This window comes from Pinus tabuliformis, chromosome 5_2 (assembly GCF_031772625.1).
Source record: "Pinus tabuliformis cultivar Carrire ecotype Pingquan chromosome 5_2, CPIR1, whole genome shotgun sequence".
NCBI lineage: Eukaryota > Viridiplantae > Streptophyta > Pinopsida > Pinales > Pinaceae > Pinus > Pinus tabuliformis.
The window spans coordinates 656,572,630-656,593,689 of NC_142306.1; the positions used below are offsets into that span (position 1 = coordinate 656,572,630).

General features: G+C 37.1%; 1 protein-coding gene across 1 annotated transcript; it reads right to left on the minus strand.

The window, feature by feature from the left end:
* Positions 1 to 19,945: 19,945 nt before the first annotated feature.
* On the minus strand, positions 19,946 to 20,542 carry LOC149160780 (patellin-3-like). The gene has a single exon (XM_089434703.1). It carries the CDS (start codon positions 20,540 to 20,542, stop codon positions 19,946 to 19,948), a length of 597 nt encoding a protein of 198 aa, XP_089290829.1.
* Between the last annotated feature and the right edge of the window lie 518 nt (positions 20,543 to 21,060).

Below are 21,060 nucleotides of genomic sequence, written 5' to 3' on the forward strand. Positions count from 1 at the left end.
ATATGTATATAGCACCTTTAAGGACTTTTGTGCCAAAGAGGGTATTAGAAGAGAGTTGATAACACCCCAAAATTCACAACAAAATGGGGTGGTTGAAAGGAAGAACAAATGAATAGTGGGAATAGCAAGAGCCATGTTTCATGATCAGGGGCTGCCATTACTCCTTGGGCATAAGCATGAAAAAACGTAGTTTATTTCAAGAACTAGAGTCCTCATATAATTCTTGGCATGATCACACCCGAAGCTTTCTATGTGAGCAAGCGAGCTATATCTCATTTAAGATTTTTTGGAGCTGATGTGTATTTTCATGTCTCCAAGGATAGAAGGAAGAAACTTGAGCCTACAACTGTGATGGGAGTCTTTGCAGGATACATAGAGACACCACATAACTATAGGATATATTTTTTGTGACCCAGGGTGACAGTAATGAGGAGAGATGTCAAATTTGATGAGGAGAAGGCTATGAGATGCTCTCTAGCATGAGAGTTGAGAATACTGCCATAGGAGGAGCTTATAGTTCCTAAGGAGGAGAATCATGCAAATATCTAGGAGGTTTTGGAGAAACCACATGTAGAGGACTAAACAAGAGGTCGAGTGGAGGAATCCACTCAACTAGAGTCTTCCGTCAAGGGGAGGAAGAGAACCATAGAAGCTGATAGACTGGTACAAGATGCACAAGATCATGTTGGAGGTCCTTCATCTTAGCACAAGAAGAGGGGGTCACCAGACAAGTACATTTGGTATATGGCTCTAATTATAGAGCTCATTGAGTCATGGCCTTCTTCATTTGAGGAAGAAGTTTCTCAACCAGTGTGGGTTGATGCATGGTGGAGGAGTATGAATCCATCATGAAGAAAAATGTATGGGAGGAGGTGCCAAGGCTAGAGAACAAGTTAGTAGTTGGTTCCATATGAATCTACAAAATGAAGCATGCAACTGATGGGAGCATCGAGAAGTACAAGGCTAGATTTGTGGCCAAAGGCTTCTCTCAGGTAGAGGGAGTGGACTATGAGGAAACATTTTCACTAGTGGAAAGATATTCCTCAATCATAACTATTCTATAATTACTTACATAGATGGGGTGGAAGATCCACTAGATGGATATGAAAACCACCTTTCTTGATGGTGTTATTGAGGAAGAAATTTACATAGAGAATCCAGAGGGATTTGAGAGATATAACTAGGAGTCATGTGTAGACTCAAAATAGCTCTGTATGGTCTCAAACAAGCACCCTGAGCATGGTACACTCAAACTTATACATATATCAGTGGATTGGGATTCACCAAAAGTGAAGAGATTCAAACCTCTATCACATTGTAGTATATGAAAAGTTTCTTATCTTGGTATTGTATGTTTATGACTTGATACTTAGAGGAGATGAGAAGTTGATCCGGTCTTGCAAGGAGGACCTTGCACAAGAATTTGAGATGAAGAACATGGGTTTGATAAATTACTTCCTTGGGCTGGAAGTATGGCAACATGATGGTGAGATGTTTGTGACTTAGGGGAAGTATGGCTATGAATACTTCAGAGATTTTACATGGAGAACTACAAGACTATGGAAACACCTCTAGCTACAAACTGGAGGAAGGAGAGTGCTTCTTCACAAGAGGCAGTAGATGCTACCATCTATAAACAAATTTTGGGATCCTCGATGTATATAGTGAAAGAAAAGCCTGACATACGTTATCCAACTCATCAGTTGATTCAAGCCATGGTGAAGGTTACCAAGCTTTATTGGAAGGCAACAAAGCATGTGTTGCGGTACCTCAGAGGCACAACCGAGTATGGGGTATGGTACAAGAGGAAAAATGGAGTGAAGCTCCAAGGCTTCATTAATGCAGATCAGGCAGGGAGTCCATCTGATAAGAAAATTACTTTGGGTGCTATCTTTAGTGTTGGGTCTACAATTATTTTTTGGTATAGTAGGAAACAAAGGTATGTGGCACTCAACTCAACAGAGGCTGAATACATGACTACAAGTCAAGAAGCATGTGCGCCCATATGGATGAGGAAAATACATTTGGGTCTTTTCAGTTAGCAGATGGATTCGATAATGATTTATTGTGATAATCAGAGTTGTATAAAACTCTTTGAGAATTGATTATTTCATGACAGGTCCAAGCTCATTGATATTAGGTACCATCACTTGTGGAATTTTGTGCAGAGAAGAATTATGATGCTACATTACATTGCAACTGAGAAAAAGGATGCATATATATTGAAAAAGACATTGTCAAGAGGAAAATTCAAATTCCACAGGTGTAGGATATGGGTGGTGCAAAATCCCTTTCTTGCTAAGAGGGAGTGTTAGAAAATGTAGCAAGAAAGGCTAAATTTGACTTGTTCCTTAGTCAAATTTAGTAATTCGATTTTCCAAATTAGCAAGATGACTTGGATGGAAGTTAACTTGTGTGACATGGCCTTGTCTACTTGTTTACTCAATAAATTCGAGTTATAGTTTAGAAGTAGAGTTCTGGATGTAGTGTTTAAAAAATTTAGTAATCTAATTTAGTTATTGTCAGTGTGACTTAGTTAATTAAGCTCAAGCAACTAGTCGATTCAGTGTAAGGATAGTTGAGTAGAAGAATTGTTATTAACTCAATGATCTCTTAGTTAAACTAGTCAATCAACTAAAAATAGCTCAGACATGCATGAAATTTGAATTTCCACAGTGAAGTGGAGGAAAAGGTACACTGTAAATTTTAATTGTATACTAGTTGAGTGTATGTGTTGGGCATTGACGCAGATGATCAATTACTTGGGATTTTCACAATGAAATAGTGAATTTCCCTATTATTTAGGAGATAATTTCCTCACGAATTATGAAAGGAAATAGGAGAGTATGGGGCCTTGAATTGACTAAGTATTGGGTAGAGCAGGACAATTAGTAGGAGAACAGGTTTACAGTGTAGGGTGTGCTTCACGATTGAAGCAAGACATTGTAATAGTTTCTCATTCTCATATGATTAATGAAAATAAGTGGAAGGGTTTTTCCCGGTCGGGTTTCCCTATAAATAATTGTGTTCTTATGTTTTTTTGATGGTTGCATTCCATTACATATGTTTCTAAATTGTGATTTCCATTTCGCAGAATAGTAAAGGAAATTTGTAATCTCTTATTTTCAGTTCGAATACATCAGTAGTAGAAAAATTATATTAATTTCTACACTCTTAGACTGTTGTAGGCTACAAATATCTTAGCAATGGGCAACTCAAAATGTTCCCAACACTTCCAGTTCTTCCTGACCACATTCTTGGCCTTTAGGATTCTCACTCAAAATAAAACAACATTTGGCGAAGTGTATATACCCCGCCCTTACCTCAAATTTGATCACCGGGGTCCATGGATTATGGTTGGTGTCTATACACACAACATAGTCCCACTAGGGTGTGTTTCCACAAGGACCCACTAGCTGTTGGACCTCCTAGCATGCCAACAAAGTCATGTTCTCCCACTTCCTCTCAACTTAGAAAACATTGTGTATATGGACTAAAAAGAAACCTAGGCTAGGATCATAAAGAAAAACTAAAACTGTTGTGCACCGAACCTCCTATAGTTTCAAGGAGACTCATGGCCCAGTTCCTCATACCTAAATTATCAGTTTTGATGGAATAAATAGCGTAGGAATTGGTTAAACTAAGTATACCCATAAATTTGGAAATCAACTGACTAAATATGAACACATAATTGCGCATTCACCATACACATAATAGTAAATAGCATATTCAAGGAACAATTTAAAATTCATGTGCATACATGACACCATTCTAATCATGAAGATATAGTGAGCGAAAAAACTCATACATTCATTTACATTTACAAACACGCAAGATCTTGCACCAATCAAAATGTAACAAGATTCATCACACTCCATAAGGCAATACACATAAGAATTGTACCCTTATCTGTGTGTTTAATGATGACTGAAAAATGATGGAAGGACTTCAACTCTCCACTCAATTGTAAGCTAGCCACATTGCAATATTTCTTGTAGGTGATTACCCTAAGCAAAATCCAAATTATGAGGGGATGCATATTAAGGGAAATTGAAATTCGAGGCTTAATCACATAACCAGAAGAAGTAGTCCATTATTTAGTTAGTTTATTAATTGCTCTGAAATAGTAAGCACCAAAGTGACTCACTGTCTGAATGCAACGAAAAACAAGTTGTCTCTAATCGTATCAGCAAAGATCGAAGGGACAGAAGTGGAATTATTGTCCAAGAAATCTTTCTAGGAAAAGTTGTCGCGTTCTTTAGAGTCGGCTACCCACACAAAATGAAGAGCCCAAAAAATCATCTTTATATAAGATAATGTGAATGGTAAGTGAAATAACAACCTCCATATAGACGTGAGATAGTACTAGCCTACAAAATGGCGGACTTAGGGTGCAATGTCAGAGTAATTTTTTTAGTTGTTAGATAATATTGTCTTAAATTGATATGTTTTTATCTTAATTGTTAATTTTCTTCAATGGGTTTCATATTAAGTGGCCATTGTCTTAATTATTTTTTTTGTCTCAAACTATTTTTGTCTTAAATATAAAGTTTTGTCTTCAAATATTTTTGTCAAATTGTTTTTGTCTTAAATATAAAGTTTTATGTTAAATTGTTTTGTCTTAAAATATTTTTGTCTCAATTTGTCTTTGTCTTAAATTTAAAGTTTTGTCTTAAAATATTTTTTTCTTAAACTCTTTTATCCTTAAATATAAAGTTTTGGCTTAGAATATTTTTGTCTGAAACTGTTTTTGTCTTAAATTTTATATTTAAGACAATTCAATGGATATTAAATTTTAATGTAAAATAACTAAAATAAAAAGTGACTTTTAAAGACAAAAGATTCCTTTTGTCATAATAAAATGTCTTAAAAGTTCCCTTGGTGTAGTAGTGATAGATTCAAAGAATATTTCAAAAAAGATAAAACAACATAGTCAAACGATTTAACTTGTAGCTGTCGATAGATTTAGAAATTTCCCAAATCTACTATTGGGAACTTAAGTTCAGTAGCCCTCTATCACCATATCTACTCAGAATGTTGCCTCATGTAAGCAATGGAATTCATCATCCTTCCATGCACATCGCCATCAGTGTTTTTTTCACAAGTGAGGAAGCCATGTGCATCACTATCACTATTTTTTCCACAAACGTGGAAGCCAACCACCTCCTCACTATATTTTGCCTTATTCATGAGAATAACAGCATGGAGTCCCATATTGGGATTTTTTTTTTTTTGGCAGGGCATGCCTCCCTTGCCGTTACTATAATTTATATCTGCCCACGGATCCACTCATATTTTCCGCATTACCTAGTATACATAAAATTCGATTGCTTGCATTTGCATTGTAGTAATGATATGATGTCGACTAACTGTCAACCATATTTCTTAGCATCCATACTTTGAATTCGAGAATGTGTCAACTTTATTGGCTGTTGTGGTTCATGGATTTCTCCAAATTCAAAGATGAAAAAAGGGCATTTTTATGTCGATAGCAGATTTTAGGAATATCCCATAATCTATGGCTAAGAGTGACGCCTCCCATGATGGTGAGATTTTGAAATATTCCCAAAATGTGCTATGATTATGTTAGAAATTTGAAAGCGATCTAGAGAGAATGATTGCAAACAACACAAATGACATACTGTATTATTATTGAGAACATAACAAATTAAATATATACTTGTAGATTGCCAACTTCTAGATAATAAGATCCAAAAAATGCGGATCTATGACTCGGAGACAACTCATATACATATGGAAATAACTACTTCCATAACAATGCCTCGAGACTCACAATCACCACTTGTAAATCACATGACACACATGGAAGCATTACTTCCAATACCCTTTGTTAATTCTCACATGTAACAAATATTGAAAACACACATTACAACAACGAGAATCTCTCTCACATTTGTCTAATATGGCCATCACTGGCATTCACATCCACTCTAAAATCTCACAGTTTCCACTCTTTTCATCACCATACTTTTGAGCTTCCCACTTGATCCATTTAAGATATATGGTTGGCGTACTCTGTAGAATTAACACTTCTTGACCTTCCTAAGGACAATCTCGATAATGAACCATCCTATGGAACTTCCACCATTTATTGAATCCATGGCCCTCTGCAATATTCATTAGTTATCTGCGATAATAGTCTGGGAACAAAATGTCCTCAACAAACAATTCTACAACCCGAAGGTGAATCTCGATACCCAACCATCCTATGGAACTTCAACCATTTATTGAATCCATGTCTCTTTGCGATATTCATTAGTTATCTAGGATAACAGGCTAGGTACAAAATGTCTTCAACAAACAATTCTACAACTTGACCTCGTATACGACAGATCACATTAGTTTGATCAATAATTTACCTGTTCTTTACGATTCTTTATATAATTTTACATACATATCATAAATATAATTTTAATAACTGAATATGTTCTTTGTGATTATTCATATAATTTTACATATATAACATAAATATAATTTAAATAACTGAACATGATGCAAACCACGCACATTTTATTCATACATTTAGTTGGTTGAGTTGAGTCATATCAGGTGTCATCCAATTGATCTGTGCAGATCTAGATCAAAGTAGCCTTAAATTTATATTGAGAAAAGAGACATTAATACTAGCGCCCTCCTAGAACCACATGCCCATAGAATGGAGTATCTTAAATGAGAGACATGGATAAATAGAGCCATGGCTACTATAGGGATCCCTAACTGACTCCACAGTGCACATAATCTTGAATGTACACAACCATTGAAACTACCAACAAAATGATGCCACATAGAGTGCAATCCCACTAATTGTAGAAATATGCCTTTAGTTTTATCATCTTCATCAAATTGGTTTGCACCGAAGGATTATAGAGATGGTCGAAACAAAAACAATACTCTTCATGATTTCCTGCCTTTGAATCTTCTCCACATATGCAAGCATTGTTGGAAAGGCAGAGGAGAGAAAATACAATTTGGACACACAAAACAACATATGAGTTGTGACTCTTCTTCTATTGATCACACAAAACTTGATTCAAATTAATTACAATGAACCCTAGGGGTATTTAAACCTTTTCTGACTAGCGACTCGCCTAAAATAACTTGACATGCACAAAATTACTAAATTCAACCTTTCCAAATATAGAGTTAACCCAAACTACTAATATTGGACTTGACTCAACTCAACTAGGACTCTAAATCTAGACTGCACTCCATGCAAGAGTAATTATTATTTCCAACACACCCTTTAATTACGATTGTATGAATCAAACATAAATCAACATGGCTCAACTATGCTTGCTAGGCTTACAATAGAAATTGACTCAATTATCAATCAAACATGCTTGCTGGCTGGTCTATGTCTCAGCTAGATCTACAATGACTCAAGACTTTGACAATTTTTCATTTTCTTTTTCCCTGCTTCTAGATTCTATATCCTCGAAACTTTTTCATTCTTAGTTACGCTTTCTTGTTGTAGGCTCCATATTTCTTTACTTGTTTTTGCTGATTTTTTTTTACTTTTCTTGAATTTGTGCTGAAACAAAATCTAATTTTGTCTTCTACACCCTCCTCTTAAAATATTCATTCAACCATGGACTGCTTCCACGGCATTGCATCTTCAAACTGTCTTATTTTCTCTGCTTCTTGCACTTCATATTCCTGACTTTTTTTCTGCCATATTTCTTGATAGAATAATCTTATCTCTTCTTGACTCCAATGCTGAAAAATGGTTTAAATGCATTCAAATATGTCTTCAGAAAAATCCATGTCCTTTCTTGCATCATGTTCTTCATATTCTCTTTTAGTTGGATTGTTATCCTGTTTACCTGCACACTCAAAATCAATGTTAAAATATCTTCTTTATGCTCTTCAATGAGAGCTTCTTTCCCTTGCTCTTCCTTCTTTACCTTATTTTCCTCTTCACAAACATCTGTTGCTGCAAACACGTTGTCTTCCACTTTCCTTCCAAACACAAGTGGGATTCCCTCACCAAATAACAACATATCAATAAGAGATTTATGTTGCAACATGTGAAACCACTCATCATTAATTAAATTTTCTTCATCAAAGTTAATATCAACATAATTTGCATCCACTCTATTGTGGGACATCTGAGCATGCATGTGCTCCTTAACAATTTCAACTTCACCAAATCCATTAGTTGCGTTTGGATTCACAAATTCACATATCACATTGCAATCATCATCCACATGTGTTTGATCATAGTGGGATTACCATCACCTGCACCATTCATGTTACAGGGGAGTCCTTGAGCATTTATATGTTCTTTCTCTACTTCACACACAAAGGCTTCAACTTCTCTCTTTGCAATATTTGTTGCATCTTCTTCATCCATATGCATGCTTGTATAATGGGCTTCAATTTTATGGTCTTGACAACCATCATCCACTTTTGAGTGGGATTTTCCAAGCTTTGTTTTCGTCTCAGAGTCTTTCCCATCTACTCTCAGATCTGTGACTAACTTCTTTTCTTGTGACATAACTTGCTGCTACATGTCACTCCCTCTTGCACCAAATTGTTCTTCCAAGATCTTCCATTCTTCCTTGGAAGTTGTAGTTTTTTCTACCGTGCACATAACCATTTCATCCATTTCTTATTGAATGAAACTCAAAGCTAGGGCATCAGTAAATATAGGAGTTGGTAGTAGATCCACATTACACCAATCAACTTTGATTTTTTCTTTGTCTTTTCCTAGATTTATTTATGTCTCAGTTGTGACATGAACCTCTCTAAACACGAAAATAATCTTTGCCTCTTCTTTTTTGTCACTTTTGTTAGTATTCTCCAGTCACGCTTTGCGACCCATGACTGTTGTCTTTCCTCAGTCTTATAGTTGATTTCCTGGTTGCATGAGGCTATCTTTCATATCATCCCCGAAAAAAAAAAATTGATTTTCAATATGCACCCCCATAAGGCACAATCTTCACCCAAAAAATTGTCATGTTTAAGAAAACAAACAAAATATTTTTGTAGAACGACGAACTTTGCAAAGCCCTAAAGTCTCTTGTAAATAAAACCCTTCCTTTTTTTTGAATTCTCATTTTTATTTAACAACTTTTAAAAATCTCCCTTTTCTCTTTATAAACCTTTTCTAAACTCTTTATATACCATGCACTTTTTCTTTTCTTTTTTAAATAAAAAAAGCATGTAAAAAAACAACTTGTAATAATAAAAAAATTATCACCTAACTTTCCACTCTTAATAATTTTTTTTTCTAAATAATCCCTTTCAAAAAGAACTTCAAAGGAGGCCTTCTAAAAATCTCATAAGCCCTTTTGCACACGTGATTTTCCTTTCTTAATAATTTTTTTTCAAACCCTTTTAAAAAGGCCTTTTTAATATGCCTTCATCACAACACTTTTGAATCCTTGGGCTTTGAGTATGCCCTAAAACTACTTCTTCTTGGATAAGAGATCGTCTTCCTCGGACTAAGGAAACATGTTAAGGGCTCAAGACCGAGAGGCATTTGGAAGGAGTGAAAGCCTGCCCCCTTACGAACCACCAATGGGTTATTCTAGGTGGCGTGATTTTTCTTGAATAACGGTGATGAGTCAGCATGCATTCATGGATATTAGCCAGAGATGGACGTCTTCACTGCTGATTTGACAACTAATTTATGATAGGTTTTCCCACACTGAAAAAACACTTTTGAATCATCTTTTGAAACGAGGCTTTGACTCTTACCTTTTCACGCGTTACTTCTCATAGCGAGGCAAGGGTTGTTCACGGTAGCTATGGCTTCTCAATTTCACATATGCTCAATTTCACGACAACTTGTTAAAAAAATGGGTTTATAAATCCTCAACAAACTCTAGAGCTTTGACCCTTTAATATTTCTCAAACTTTAATATCTCATACCTTTAACTTTCGTCCATGTGGTGGATATGTGTCTCATCTAGTTAGGACTCTCACTCTATTTAAAAAGAAAAATTGGCTCAGCTATGATGCTACAAATCGACTTGAATACCGTGACTCAAGTGTTGAATCAAAACGGTGGCTACGACCCCTTTTCAATATCATGGATGACTCTTTTGCTTGTGCTCATTCACACACTGGATGACCGAAACAAATTTCTCTTTCGATTCTAAGCCATGACTTATCGCTCACACAATGTTGTTATGCAAGTTGCGACTGCAAACTCTTTAGATCCTTTAGCTCCGATACAAATTTGTTGGAAAGGTAGAGGGGAGGAAATACAAATTGGACACACAAAACAACATATGAGTTGTGACTCTTCTTCTATTAATTACACAAAACTTGATTCAACTTAATTACATTGAACTTGAGGGGTATTTAAACATTTTTTGACTAGTGACTCGAAAACCTTTTCAGACTAATGACTCACCTAAAATAACTTGACATACACATACTAAATTCAACCTTTCCAAATATAGAGTGAACTCAAACTACATTGAAATCGACTTAACTCACACTAACTCAACTCAACTAGGACTCTAGATCTCGACTGCACTCCAAGTGGGAGTAATTATTATTTCCAAGAAGCATCCCTTGTTTTGCAAGGTCCAAAGTGTGGATGCAGTGATCCAAACCCCGTTGCATCCATAGGCAAGCCAGCTCTCATGATTATTTCCTCTTTGGAAAAATCAAATCAATCCTTCCTTCAAATTAGGACACACCTTCTTGTGGAAACTATTGAGCCTAGCATCACACTGGCACTCTTTCTTTTCTTTTGCTTAAATACACACTACTCAAAGTAATTCGCTGACAAGAAGACTCAATTTCATAATCAATCTCTTTGTCATGCTAGTCAAATCAATTTCCATTCACTAGTAGATCTCTTTCGATATGTTGAGCCGCGTTCTTGTATTGACTGTCCCATTGGGTATAGTTAGGGCGAAGACAAGCTCAGAATCCATTGTAACAAGTGGGCTATTGACATAGCGCAGAAATATCTCAGAAATGACGCGTTCCACTGAGCACACCATTTGGTGCTTGCCATATACGTTATGTGGCGACATCCTCCTCTCGCAACAAACCAACGATGTTGGATTTATGCAACATATTTCTTCAGCGAAGCCCAAACAACAATCATAGAAAGAAAAAGAAAAAAAATTACACAAAACAAACACAATGTTATTCTAATTTTATATACGTGCAACATAATGTTATTTTAATTTTATATATGTACAAATGATTAATTGTCATGACCTTCACATTTTCTTGACCTTCTTATCAGGGAATTAAGCTAGAACACAAGCTCTGATATCATATTTTATAATTTAAAATAGCAAAAGAGAATGATTGTACACAACACAAATCACACACTATATACACACAACAAATTACACATATATTTGTAGATCAATAATTTCTAGACAATAAAATGAAAAGAAAGGGAATCTATAACTTACACATAACTTAAATAAAAAATAACTACTTCGAAAATAATACCTCCCAATAACACACAGGGAAACATTACTTCCCATAAAATAAAATTTCAGAATAAAAAAACTTAATTCCTTCCCACAGGATTACTTCCCATAAATTAAAATATCAGGATAAAAAAACAATGCCTTCCACACGGTCGCCGATGATGAAATACGAGTGTCTGAGGCCTGTTGGCACGATATCACGCCTTCGGTGCTGTTCCATGATCGTCCAGAAGTTTCGGGCAACGGTGGAGGACGTCCAGTCCGTGGTGCGGCGCTTTTCTGAATAAGTAATAGCTTTGACGGGCCAACATGGTAGATCTATAAAGTGGGCACTTACCGTTGTTAATGTTTTTTTCTCTTCAAAATTATGGAAATTTCGATCATATTTAAAAAAAAGTTATAGGGATTTTTATAAATTCAAGTAAAAATTGTTAAATTTATAATTTTAGATGTTTTAGAAATTTTTGATATTGCTGAATTTATTTCTATTATAAAAAAAAACATGATTCGAATACTGCATTTACAAGAATTTTTGAAATTTCTTTTGCTGAATTCCCGCCAATTTTAATTGTCCGTGCAATTTTTCTGATAAACTACTGTCATCCAATTGTGGAGAAAGTAAATGTTAATAATTTGAACGTGGAAAAATTGAGACTAACTATTTGAATTATCAAAATTATCAATCGAGTGTTGGAAATTCTGTTGAAATATAATTTCAACTGCAACTTTTATTTGCGATGCGATCCATCGCATATCGCAAATCACAACTCACCTTGTCACCCTCCGATATGTGTTGTGTTTTCTGGCGATTGCGATGGTGCGATGCGATCCGATCGCATATCGCAGATCGCATCATATGTGTGTGCCCCAAATTTTGTGTTCCGACCAAATGGGATTCTGCGATGCGATTCAAATGAAGTCAATGGTTGAAGTACAAGCAGCCAATGAATTTTACGTGAAGTGAAAGTTACTTTACCGCCAGTAAATGTCAGTAAAACAGTAAATGCAATTTACTGTGGTTGGTAAGTTTTGGTGAAGTTTTTAAGTTTGTTTGAGCGGGAGTATGGGCACACATAAAGTCTGGTAAAAGCATTTAATTTTCCATTATTTCTTTTACGGAAGTATGGCCAGTGAAAAACGTGAAGTAATTTCCTTCTATTGTCATATATATTATGTAATGTTTTTTTTGGTAAGTAGTGTGTGAGAAGAGGGGAGACGCAGCAGCGCCCAAGTAATTGTATTGTAATGCACAGCAGTGCGAAGAAGTAAAAATACAAAACGCAGCAGCGCGTGAGTGAAAAACAAATGCAGCAGCAGCAAAATAGAACATATAGCAGACATAGCAGTCTGAGTCTTATGTTTTTTTTGTAAATCCCTCTGTGAGAGAGGAAGAACCATAGTTTGTAACAACAGTTTTTTATTAATGAATAGAAATTTGTGGTGTGTGTGAAAACTCTGTCTGCTGCAAATAATTTTTTTTGATTTCCGCTGTGTTAAAGATCCTGGAGAAAACAGACAATTGTCTCTATGTCCAGTTTATATTGTTTTTGGGATTTTGACAGAAAAATCCCCAACAGTGGTATCAGAGCAAGTCCAGGCTCTTTGAAGGTGACAAAGAAGCTGAAGGGAGGAGCTTGTTGCAGCAGTAGATCTACTCCAGCAGAGTGAAGGCTCAGTCAAGAAAATACTCAGGTATTTCACAAAGTTTTTTTTGTGTTGCTGAAGAAGCAGTCAGTTGTTTTAAACACACAGTCAAGGAATGGCCAACACAAGCACTGGTATGGGTATGTTCAACACCCAGCTCCCACAATTTAATGGGAAAAACTATGACTACTGGTCAATAACTATGAAAGCCTTGCTTGCTTCCCAAGACCTATGGGAAATAGTTGAAGATGGTTTTGAAGAACCAGCAGATGAAACTGAGTTCAATGCATTAACTCAGGGAGAGAAGGATCTGCTGAAGAGCAATAGGAAGAAAGATTCAAAAGCCCGTGTGTTGTTGTATCTAGCAGTAGACCAGAGTATATTTCCAAGGTTAGCAACAGCTAAGACAGCAAATGAATCATGGGAAACCCTTAAGACAGCCTATCAAGGCATGGAGAGAGTGAAGACAGCAAAACTACAATTGCTGAGATAAGATTTTGAGAACTTGAACATGAAGGAGTCAGATAACATTGACTCATTCTTCACTCATGTGATTGGTGTAATCACACAAATGAGAACTCATGGAGAAACCATTGAAGATAGAAGGATTGTGGAGAAAATATTGAGGGTCTTACCCTCAAAGTTTGATGCGATTGTTACCACCATTGAAGAGACAAAGGATCTCTCAAACTTTTCAGTTGATGAACTTCATGCATCACTGATCACACATGAACAGAGGTTGAGTAGAAATGAAAACTCATCTCTAGAGCAAGCCTTCAAGACCCAAATGTCCTTTGGAAGAGGAAGAGGTCAAGGCAGAAGAAACAAGAGAGGAAGAGCCAGAAGCCAGAACAGAGGTGGAAGGAACAGCCCAACAAATGCACAAGGAAGAGGCAGCAATCCAAATCAGAACCAAGGCCAAGGCAGCAGCCAACAAAGAGGACAACAACATGCTCAAGGACAAAGGTATGAAAAATCCAATGTCCAATGCTATTATTGTAAAAAATATGGGCATTATGCCAGTGAATGTAGGAAGAAGCAGCATGATGTGAATAATAGCTCTAGTGCAAATATTACTAGAGAAAATGTCAGCCAAGATAATGTATTGTTAGCTTGTAACATGGCTGAAACAAATAGTGAAGATATATGGTTTCTAGACTCCGGTTGCAGTAACCATATGACAGGAAACATAGCTTTGTTTTCTGCTTTAGATCAAAGTGTGAAGTCACAAGTCACACTTGGGACTGATAGCAAAATTTCTGTTATGGGTAAAGGTGAAGTTAAAATATTCACAAAGCAAGGTGAAAGGAAAACCATAACAGATGTCTATTATGTTCCTGGAATGAGATGTAACCTTTTGAGTATTGGACAGCTTGTCCATAAGGGTTACAATGTTTTCTTTGTGAATGATGTATGCACCATCATGGATATTCCACCCAGCAAAAGATGCATTGCTGAAGTGAAGATGACGAGGAACAGAATGTTCCCGCTCAGAATAAGGGCAGATTTGAAAAACAAAGATGCAATGGCAGCAGTTACCCAAGAGGCTTTCCAAAGCCAACCAAAGGATGAAAATTGGTTGTGGCACTTGAGATTCGGACATCTCAACTTTGGAGGTCTTAACTTGTTGAGCAGAAAAGGAATGGTAAGAGGATTACCATTGATAGAGAAACCAGACAGCCTTTGTGAAGGCTGCATATTGGGGAAACAACATAGAGAAAGTTTTCCAAGCGGGAAAAGCATAAGGGCAAAAGCACCCTTAGAAATTGTCCACTTAGATTTATGTGGACCGATGCAAAATCAATCTTTAGCAGGGAGCCAATATTTTCTAACATTCATTGATGATTTTACAAGAAAGACATGGGTTTATTTCTTGAAGAACAAATCGGAAGTGTTTGAAAAATTCCAAAATTTCAAAGCACTTGTGGAAAATCAAAGTGGGCTGCGCATAAAAGTTTTGAGGACAGACAGAGGAGGTGAGTATATCTCCAAAGAATTTTTATGTTTTTGTAGAGAAAATGGAATTCACAAGCAATTCACAGCAAGGTACACCCCACAGCAAAATGGAGTTGCTGAAAGGAAGAACAGGACCATTATGGATATGGCGAGGAGCATGTTGAAGGCAAAGCATTTGCCAAATGATTATTGGGCTGAAGCCGTAAATTGTGCTGTATATATCTTGAATAGGTGTCCTACAAAAGCTGTAATGAACAAAGTGCCGGAAGAAGCATGGAGTGGGAGAAAGCAAGGAGTCACCCACATGAAAATTTTTGGATGTGTGGCCTATGCACACATTCCTGATCAGCTAAGGAGGAAGTTGGACAGCAAAGGGGAGAAATGCATCTTCATTGGATACAGTGAAGAATCCAAGGCTTACAGGCTGTATATCCCATCTACCAAGAAGTTCTTTGTGAGCCGAGATGTTCAGTTCATTGAGGAGGAAGCTTGGGATGGAAGCATAGAGAAAACAGTGAATGTTAAAAACTGTTTGTCTCATGATGAAGATGATGAGGAAATGGTAGAAATACATCCCCAAACAGCAGCGCCAACACAAGGACAGCAAGGAACACCCTTGAGGAGAAATGAGAGTGCTTCTCCAAGCACTCCACAAGGAGGAAATTCAAGTGCATCTTCAAGCACTTGCACACCAAGTGAAAGAGGTAAGAAGTTTAGAAATCTAAGTGACATTTATAATGAAGGAATGAATTCCTTATTTGCCTTGTATTGTCATGTTGATGATCCTATTCATTTCGAAGATGCTATTAAAGATAAGAAATGGATAGAAGCTATGGATGAGGAGATGAATGCCATAGAAAGAAACAAGACATGGGATTTGGTTGAGCTACCAAAAGGTAAAGAAGTCATTGGAATTAAATGGGTCTATAAGACCAAGTGCAATGCTGAAGGCAAAATTGAAAGACACAAGGCAAGGCTGGTTGTCAAAGGGTACAAGCAGCAGTATGGGAGAGATTATGAGGAGACTTTCGCACCGGTTGCAAGAATGGAAACCGTGAGAGCAGTGCTGTCCATAGCAGCACAAAACAAATGGAAAGTCTACCAAATGGACGTGAAGTCAGCATTCCTAAATGGAGTGTTAAAAGAAGAGGTGTACATTGAACAGCCTCTCGGCTATGAGAAGAAAGGTGAAGAGAACAAAGTGTGCAAATTGAAGAAAGCTCTTTATGGGCTGAAGCAAGCGCCAAGAGCGTGGTACAGTAGAATAGACTCCTATCTACTGGAAAATGAATTTGACAAGTGTGAAGGAGAACCCACTGTCTACATCAAAGAAAAAGATGGTAAAATTTTGATTGTTGTCTTGTATGATGATGATGTGATTTTTACAGGTAATGATGACTACCTCATTGAAAACTTCAAATCAGTCATGAAAGAGGAATTTGAGATGACTGACATGGGTTTGCTGAGATACTTCTTAGGCATAGAAGTAGATCAAAATGAAAAAGGAATTTTTATCTCACAAGCTAGATATGTAAATCAAGTGTTGGGCAGATTTAACATGCAAGAATGCAAAGCAGCGATCACTCCCACGGTAATGGGATTAAAACTTAGCAGAGAGGACAGCAGCAAGGATTTTGATCCTAGTTTGTGCAAGAGTATTGTTGGCAGCCTTATGTATTTAACAGCAACTAGGCCTGACATAATGTATGCTGTTAGTTTGATTTCCAGATTCATGGAGAGGCCAAAAGAGGCACATTGGCAGGCAGCAAAAAGAATTCTAAGGTATGTCAAAGGTACAAAAAGATTTGGAATTTTGTATACTTGTTCAGAAAATTTAGATTTAGTTGGCTACACCGATAGCGATTGGGCTAGAAGTGTGGATGATCGGAAAAGCACATCCGGTTATGTTTTTCACATGGGTTCAGGAGCCATTTCATGGGCTTCCAAGAAGCAACCAATTGTGGCATTGTCTACAGCAGAAGCAGAATACGTGGCAGCTACAGCAGCAGCATGTCAAGCGGTTTGGATGAGGAGACTGTTAAAAGGTTTATGCCAAGAGTAGGCAAAAGCAACAGTTATTTTCTGTGACAATAGCTCAGCTATTGCGTTGTCCAAGAATTCTGTGTTTCACAAGCGAACGAAACACATTGATACAAGATTTCACTACATCAGAGAATTGGTGAACAATGGAGAAATTGTTTTACAACATTGCAGCACTTAGGAACAGGTTGCAGATATTCTGACCAAGCCATTAGACCAGAAAAGTTTTGAGTTTTTAATGAAGTGTCTGGGTAGGACTGATAACCCAGCAGTGTGGGATAGACACAGTAAAGAAGATGGCACAACAGTGCAGCAGAGAATATGCAGCAGCATGAAAGAACAATGTAATGAGTTTGCACACACAGCAGTGCAATGATTGTTTGTTTTGAAACTGCATGTAAAGCAGTGTCTGTTTGTAATCCCTCTGTTAATGAGGAAGGTGCTTTTCAGCACAGTGTCATGGTAAATCCCTCTGTCAAGAGGAAGATGCTTTTTAGCATACACATGGTAAATCCCTCTATCAAGAGGATGATGCTTTTCAGCATAGTCACAGGTGAATCCCTCTGTCAAGAGGAAGGTGCTCTTCAGCACATTGTTATGGTGAATCCCTCTGTCATGAGGAAGGTTCTCTTAAGCACAATTTCAGGTTAATCCCTCTATTAAGAGGAAGACTATTTTGTTGTTTGTGGAACTGCATCAGAAGCAGTTAGTGAATCCCTCTATGCGAGGAAGGTTGGTGAACCCCTCTATGTGAGGAAGATGTCTTTGTAACAGCAGTGTTGGTGAATCCCTCTATGTGAGGAAGTGTTTGGGTAAGATTGAATGCCCAACAGTTGAAATTAAAGGGGAGTGTTGAAATATAATTTCAACTGCAGCTTTTATTTGCGATGCGATCCATCGCATATCGCAAATCGCAACTCACCTTGTCACCCTCCGATATGTGTTGTGTTTTCTGGCGATTGCGATGGTGCGATGCGATCCGATCGCATATCGCAGATCGCATCATATGTGTGTGCCCCAAATTTTGTGTTCCGACCAAATGGGATTCTGCGATGCGATTTAAATGAAGTCAATGGTTGAAGTACAAGCAGCCAATGAATTTTACGTGAAGTGAAAGTTACTTTACCGCCAGTAAATGTCAGTAAAACAGTAAATGCAATTTACTGTGGTTGGTAAGTTTTGGTGAAGTTTTTAATTTTGTTTGAGCGGGAGTATGGGCACACATAAAGTCTGGTAAAAGCATTTAATTTTCCATTATTTCTTTTACAGAAGTATGGCCAGTGAAAAACGTGAAGTAATTTCCTTCTATTGTCATATATATTATGTAATGTTTTTTTGGTAAGTAGTGTGTGAGAAGAGGGGAGACGCAACAGCGCCCAAGTAATTGTATTGTAATGCACATCAGTGCGAAGAAGTAAAAATACAGAATGCAGCAGCGCGTGAGTGAAAAAGAAATGCAGCAGCAGCAAAATAGAACATACAGCAGACATAGCAGTCTGAGTCTTATGTTTTTTCTGTAAATCCCTCTGTGAGAGAGGAAGAACCATAGTTTGTAACAGCAGTTTTTTATTAATGAATAGAAATTTGTGGTGTGTGTGAAAACTCTGTCTGCTGCAAATAATTTTTTTTGATTTCCGTTGTGTTAAAGATCCTGGAGAAAACAAACAATTGTCTCTGTGTCCAGTTTATATTGTTTTTGGGATTTTGACAGAAAAATCCCCAACAAATTCGAATATCTAATCAACAACTTCAAAAAATTAATCCACACGTTTGTACTTTTCATTTTTAGTACATCGCTTTCTTTCATCCATCCGTCCATTTCTTTGTTAGTCGATTGGATTCAGTCCATTCGCATTCATTTACCAACTGTTTGATTCCATTCGCAAAATGTAAACATTTAGCAAAACAATGTTTTCACAACGGCCAGTACCGCGATAAGGCCAAAGATGACCAACGCAAGGACCGACATTTTTATCTCGATTGCTCAATTAGATGGACATGGTTGCGTCAATTATTTGATGGCTCATGTCACTCTGATTACCAAATATTTGGTGAATCAGTAATCGAGATTGAGATAAGCTCAAGGCCCAAAGATATTATGGAAGACGACCATGCATGTGGATTTGGATTAATGGAATTGGATGCGGCCCATGCTATTACGCAACCCCCATAAATAAAGCCTGATCACCACCAAAATCAAAATGACCTGGTATGTTTGCAGCTAGATGTCTTCCTAATATTTTCACACATGTATATTATTTGAATCTAGAATCTGTTCACAGGTGAATAAAAAAGACTACTGCAACTTGGAATCTATTTGTGGGTGTCGAATGTGTTTGAGGTGTACGAAACTGCAGCGCATTTCACTTTTAAAAATTAAATATGTGCAGTTCGCTGTTTTTGACAAAGTTGTTAAGTTTGTGATCGAAAATGAAAACAAGGCGAGCATCATCAAAAAGTTGTAGGACCACCTTGTCAGATCTTCCTTTCCCTAATTGATTTGGTCTTTATAACTGTTTTAGACATTGCTGGTGTATTCATCAAGCAATTTGAGGATAGTGTATTAGAGAGCACAACATACAGCAATAAACACACATGCTCTGATACCAAATTAGGAACATTGAAGACTCATCGAATGAGCTTGTTCATTGCATTAACAACCATGGAAATGTATACACATGGACAACAATCTGCCGACTAACATTGATGACCTGCCGACTTTTAGAACCTGCACTTTGACTATCTGCTGTATTCTCTAGATTAATCTAGCTACTGCATTAACAGTGGTAGTTGGAATTAATATCTTCCAATACTCCCCCTAATTTCAACTATATAACAAAGACACTATAATCTTAATCATGACGGCCTAAACTTTAACTTGCTTGCTGGTCTAAGTTCTTCTTACGAAAAGGTCCATGCTTGTTAATTTGTTTCACCCCTGGTTTGATAAACAGCTCTGAAACTCCCCCATCTGCTGCAGAGAATTCTGCGTCATTTTCTCTGCTCAAACCTCCATACTGTACTGGCACATACTCTGGTGAAATGTACTTGAACAAGGTCTCTGTCACTCTGGCAGGACGAGCAACAACAAACTCTGGATAATTGTCTTGAAGAATTGTCAATGCCTTTTTGGTAACTTGTCGCAAACCCCACTTTGCAGGACCAGGCGTGTTCTTAAGATCGGTAATTTGAACCATTGAAGTTATGCCTCCAGGGTTGAAGCTCAGCTTCTGTATCTCCTTTTCTAATAACTGAATCCTCCACCGCAAAAAGCAGTCACCAGCATCATTCAATGTCTTCAGGTAGAGCTCCTTATTCTGGAACGCCCCGTAATTATTGTAACATACTGGATGTCCTTCCTTGTCATAATCATGCATGTAAGCCACATTATTCCACTCAGCATCAAAGTCCTCTTCCAAAATATTGTCAGCTCCAAAACGTTTCCTCCACAGAATTGTGTTTTTCAGCATAGTAAAGGCTTCAGAGAGCCTGAAGTCTCTTGCTCGGAGAAACTTCAACAGAATCACGTCAGTGCCATATTAGAGAGCGCGGCATACAACACTAAACACATATGCTCTGATACGATATTAGATATCGCTCTCATACCAAATTTGGTATCAGAAACATTGAAGACTCATCGAATAAGTGTGTTCATTGCATTAACAACCATGGAAATTTATACACACGGATAGCCGTCAATTCTACAGTAATCTGCCGAATTCTACAGTAATCTGCCGACTAGCATTGATGACCTGCTGACTTCTAGAACCTGCACTTTGACTATCTGCGGTAGTTGGAATTAATATCTTCCAATATAGTGTACATGTAGCTCCAGTGGCAGGGATTTTATATATTTTGATAGCGATAAGGGATTCAATATACACGTAAGAGATTTTAAGTATGGTGGGGAACAATAAAATCTAGAATTATTTTGGTTTAATATATTTGAATAAATTCTTATATATGCGTTTGAACATATCATTCGAGA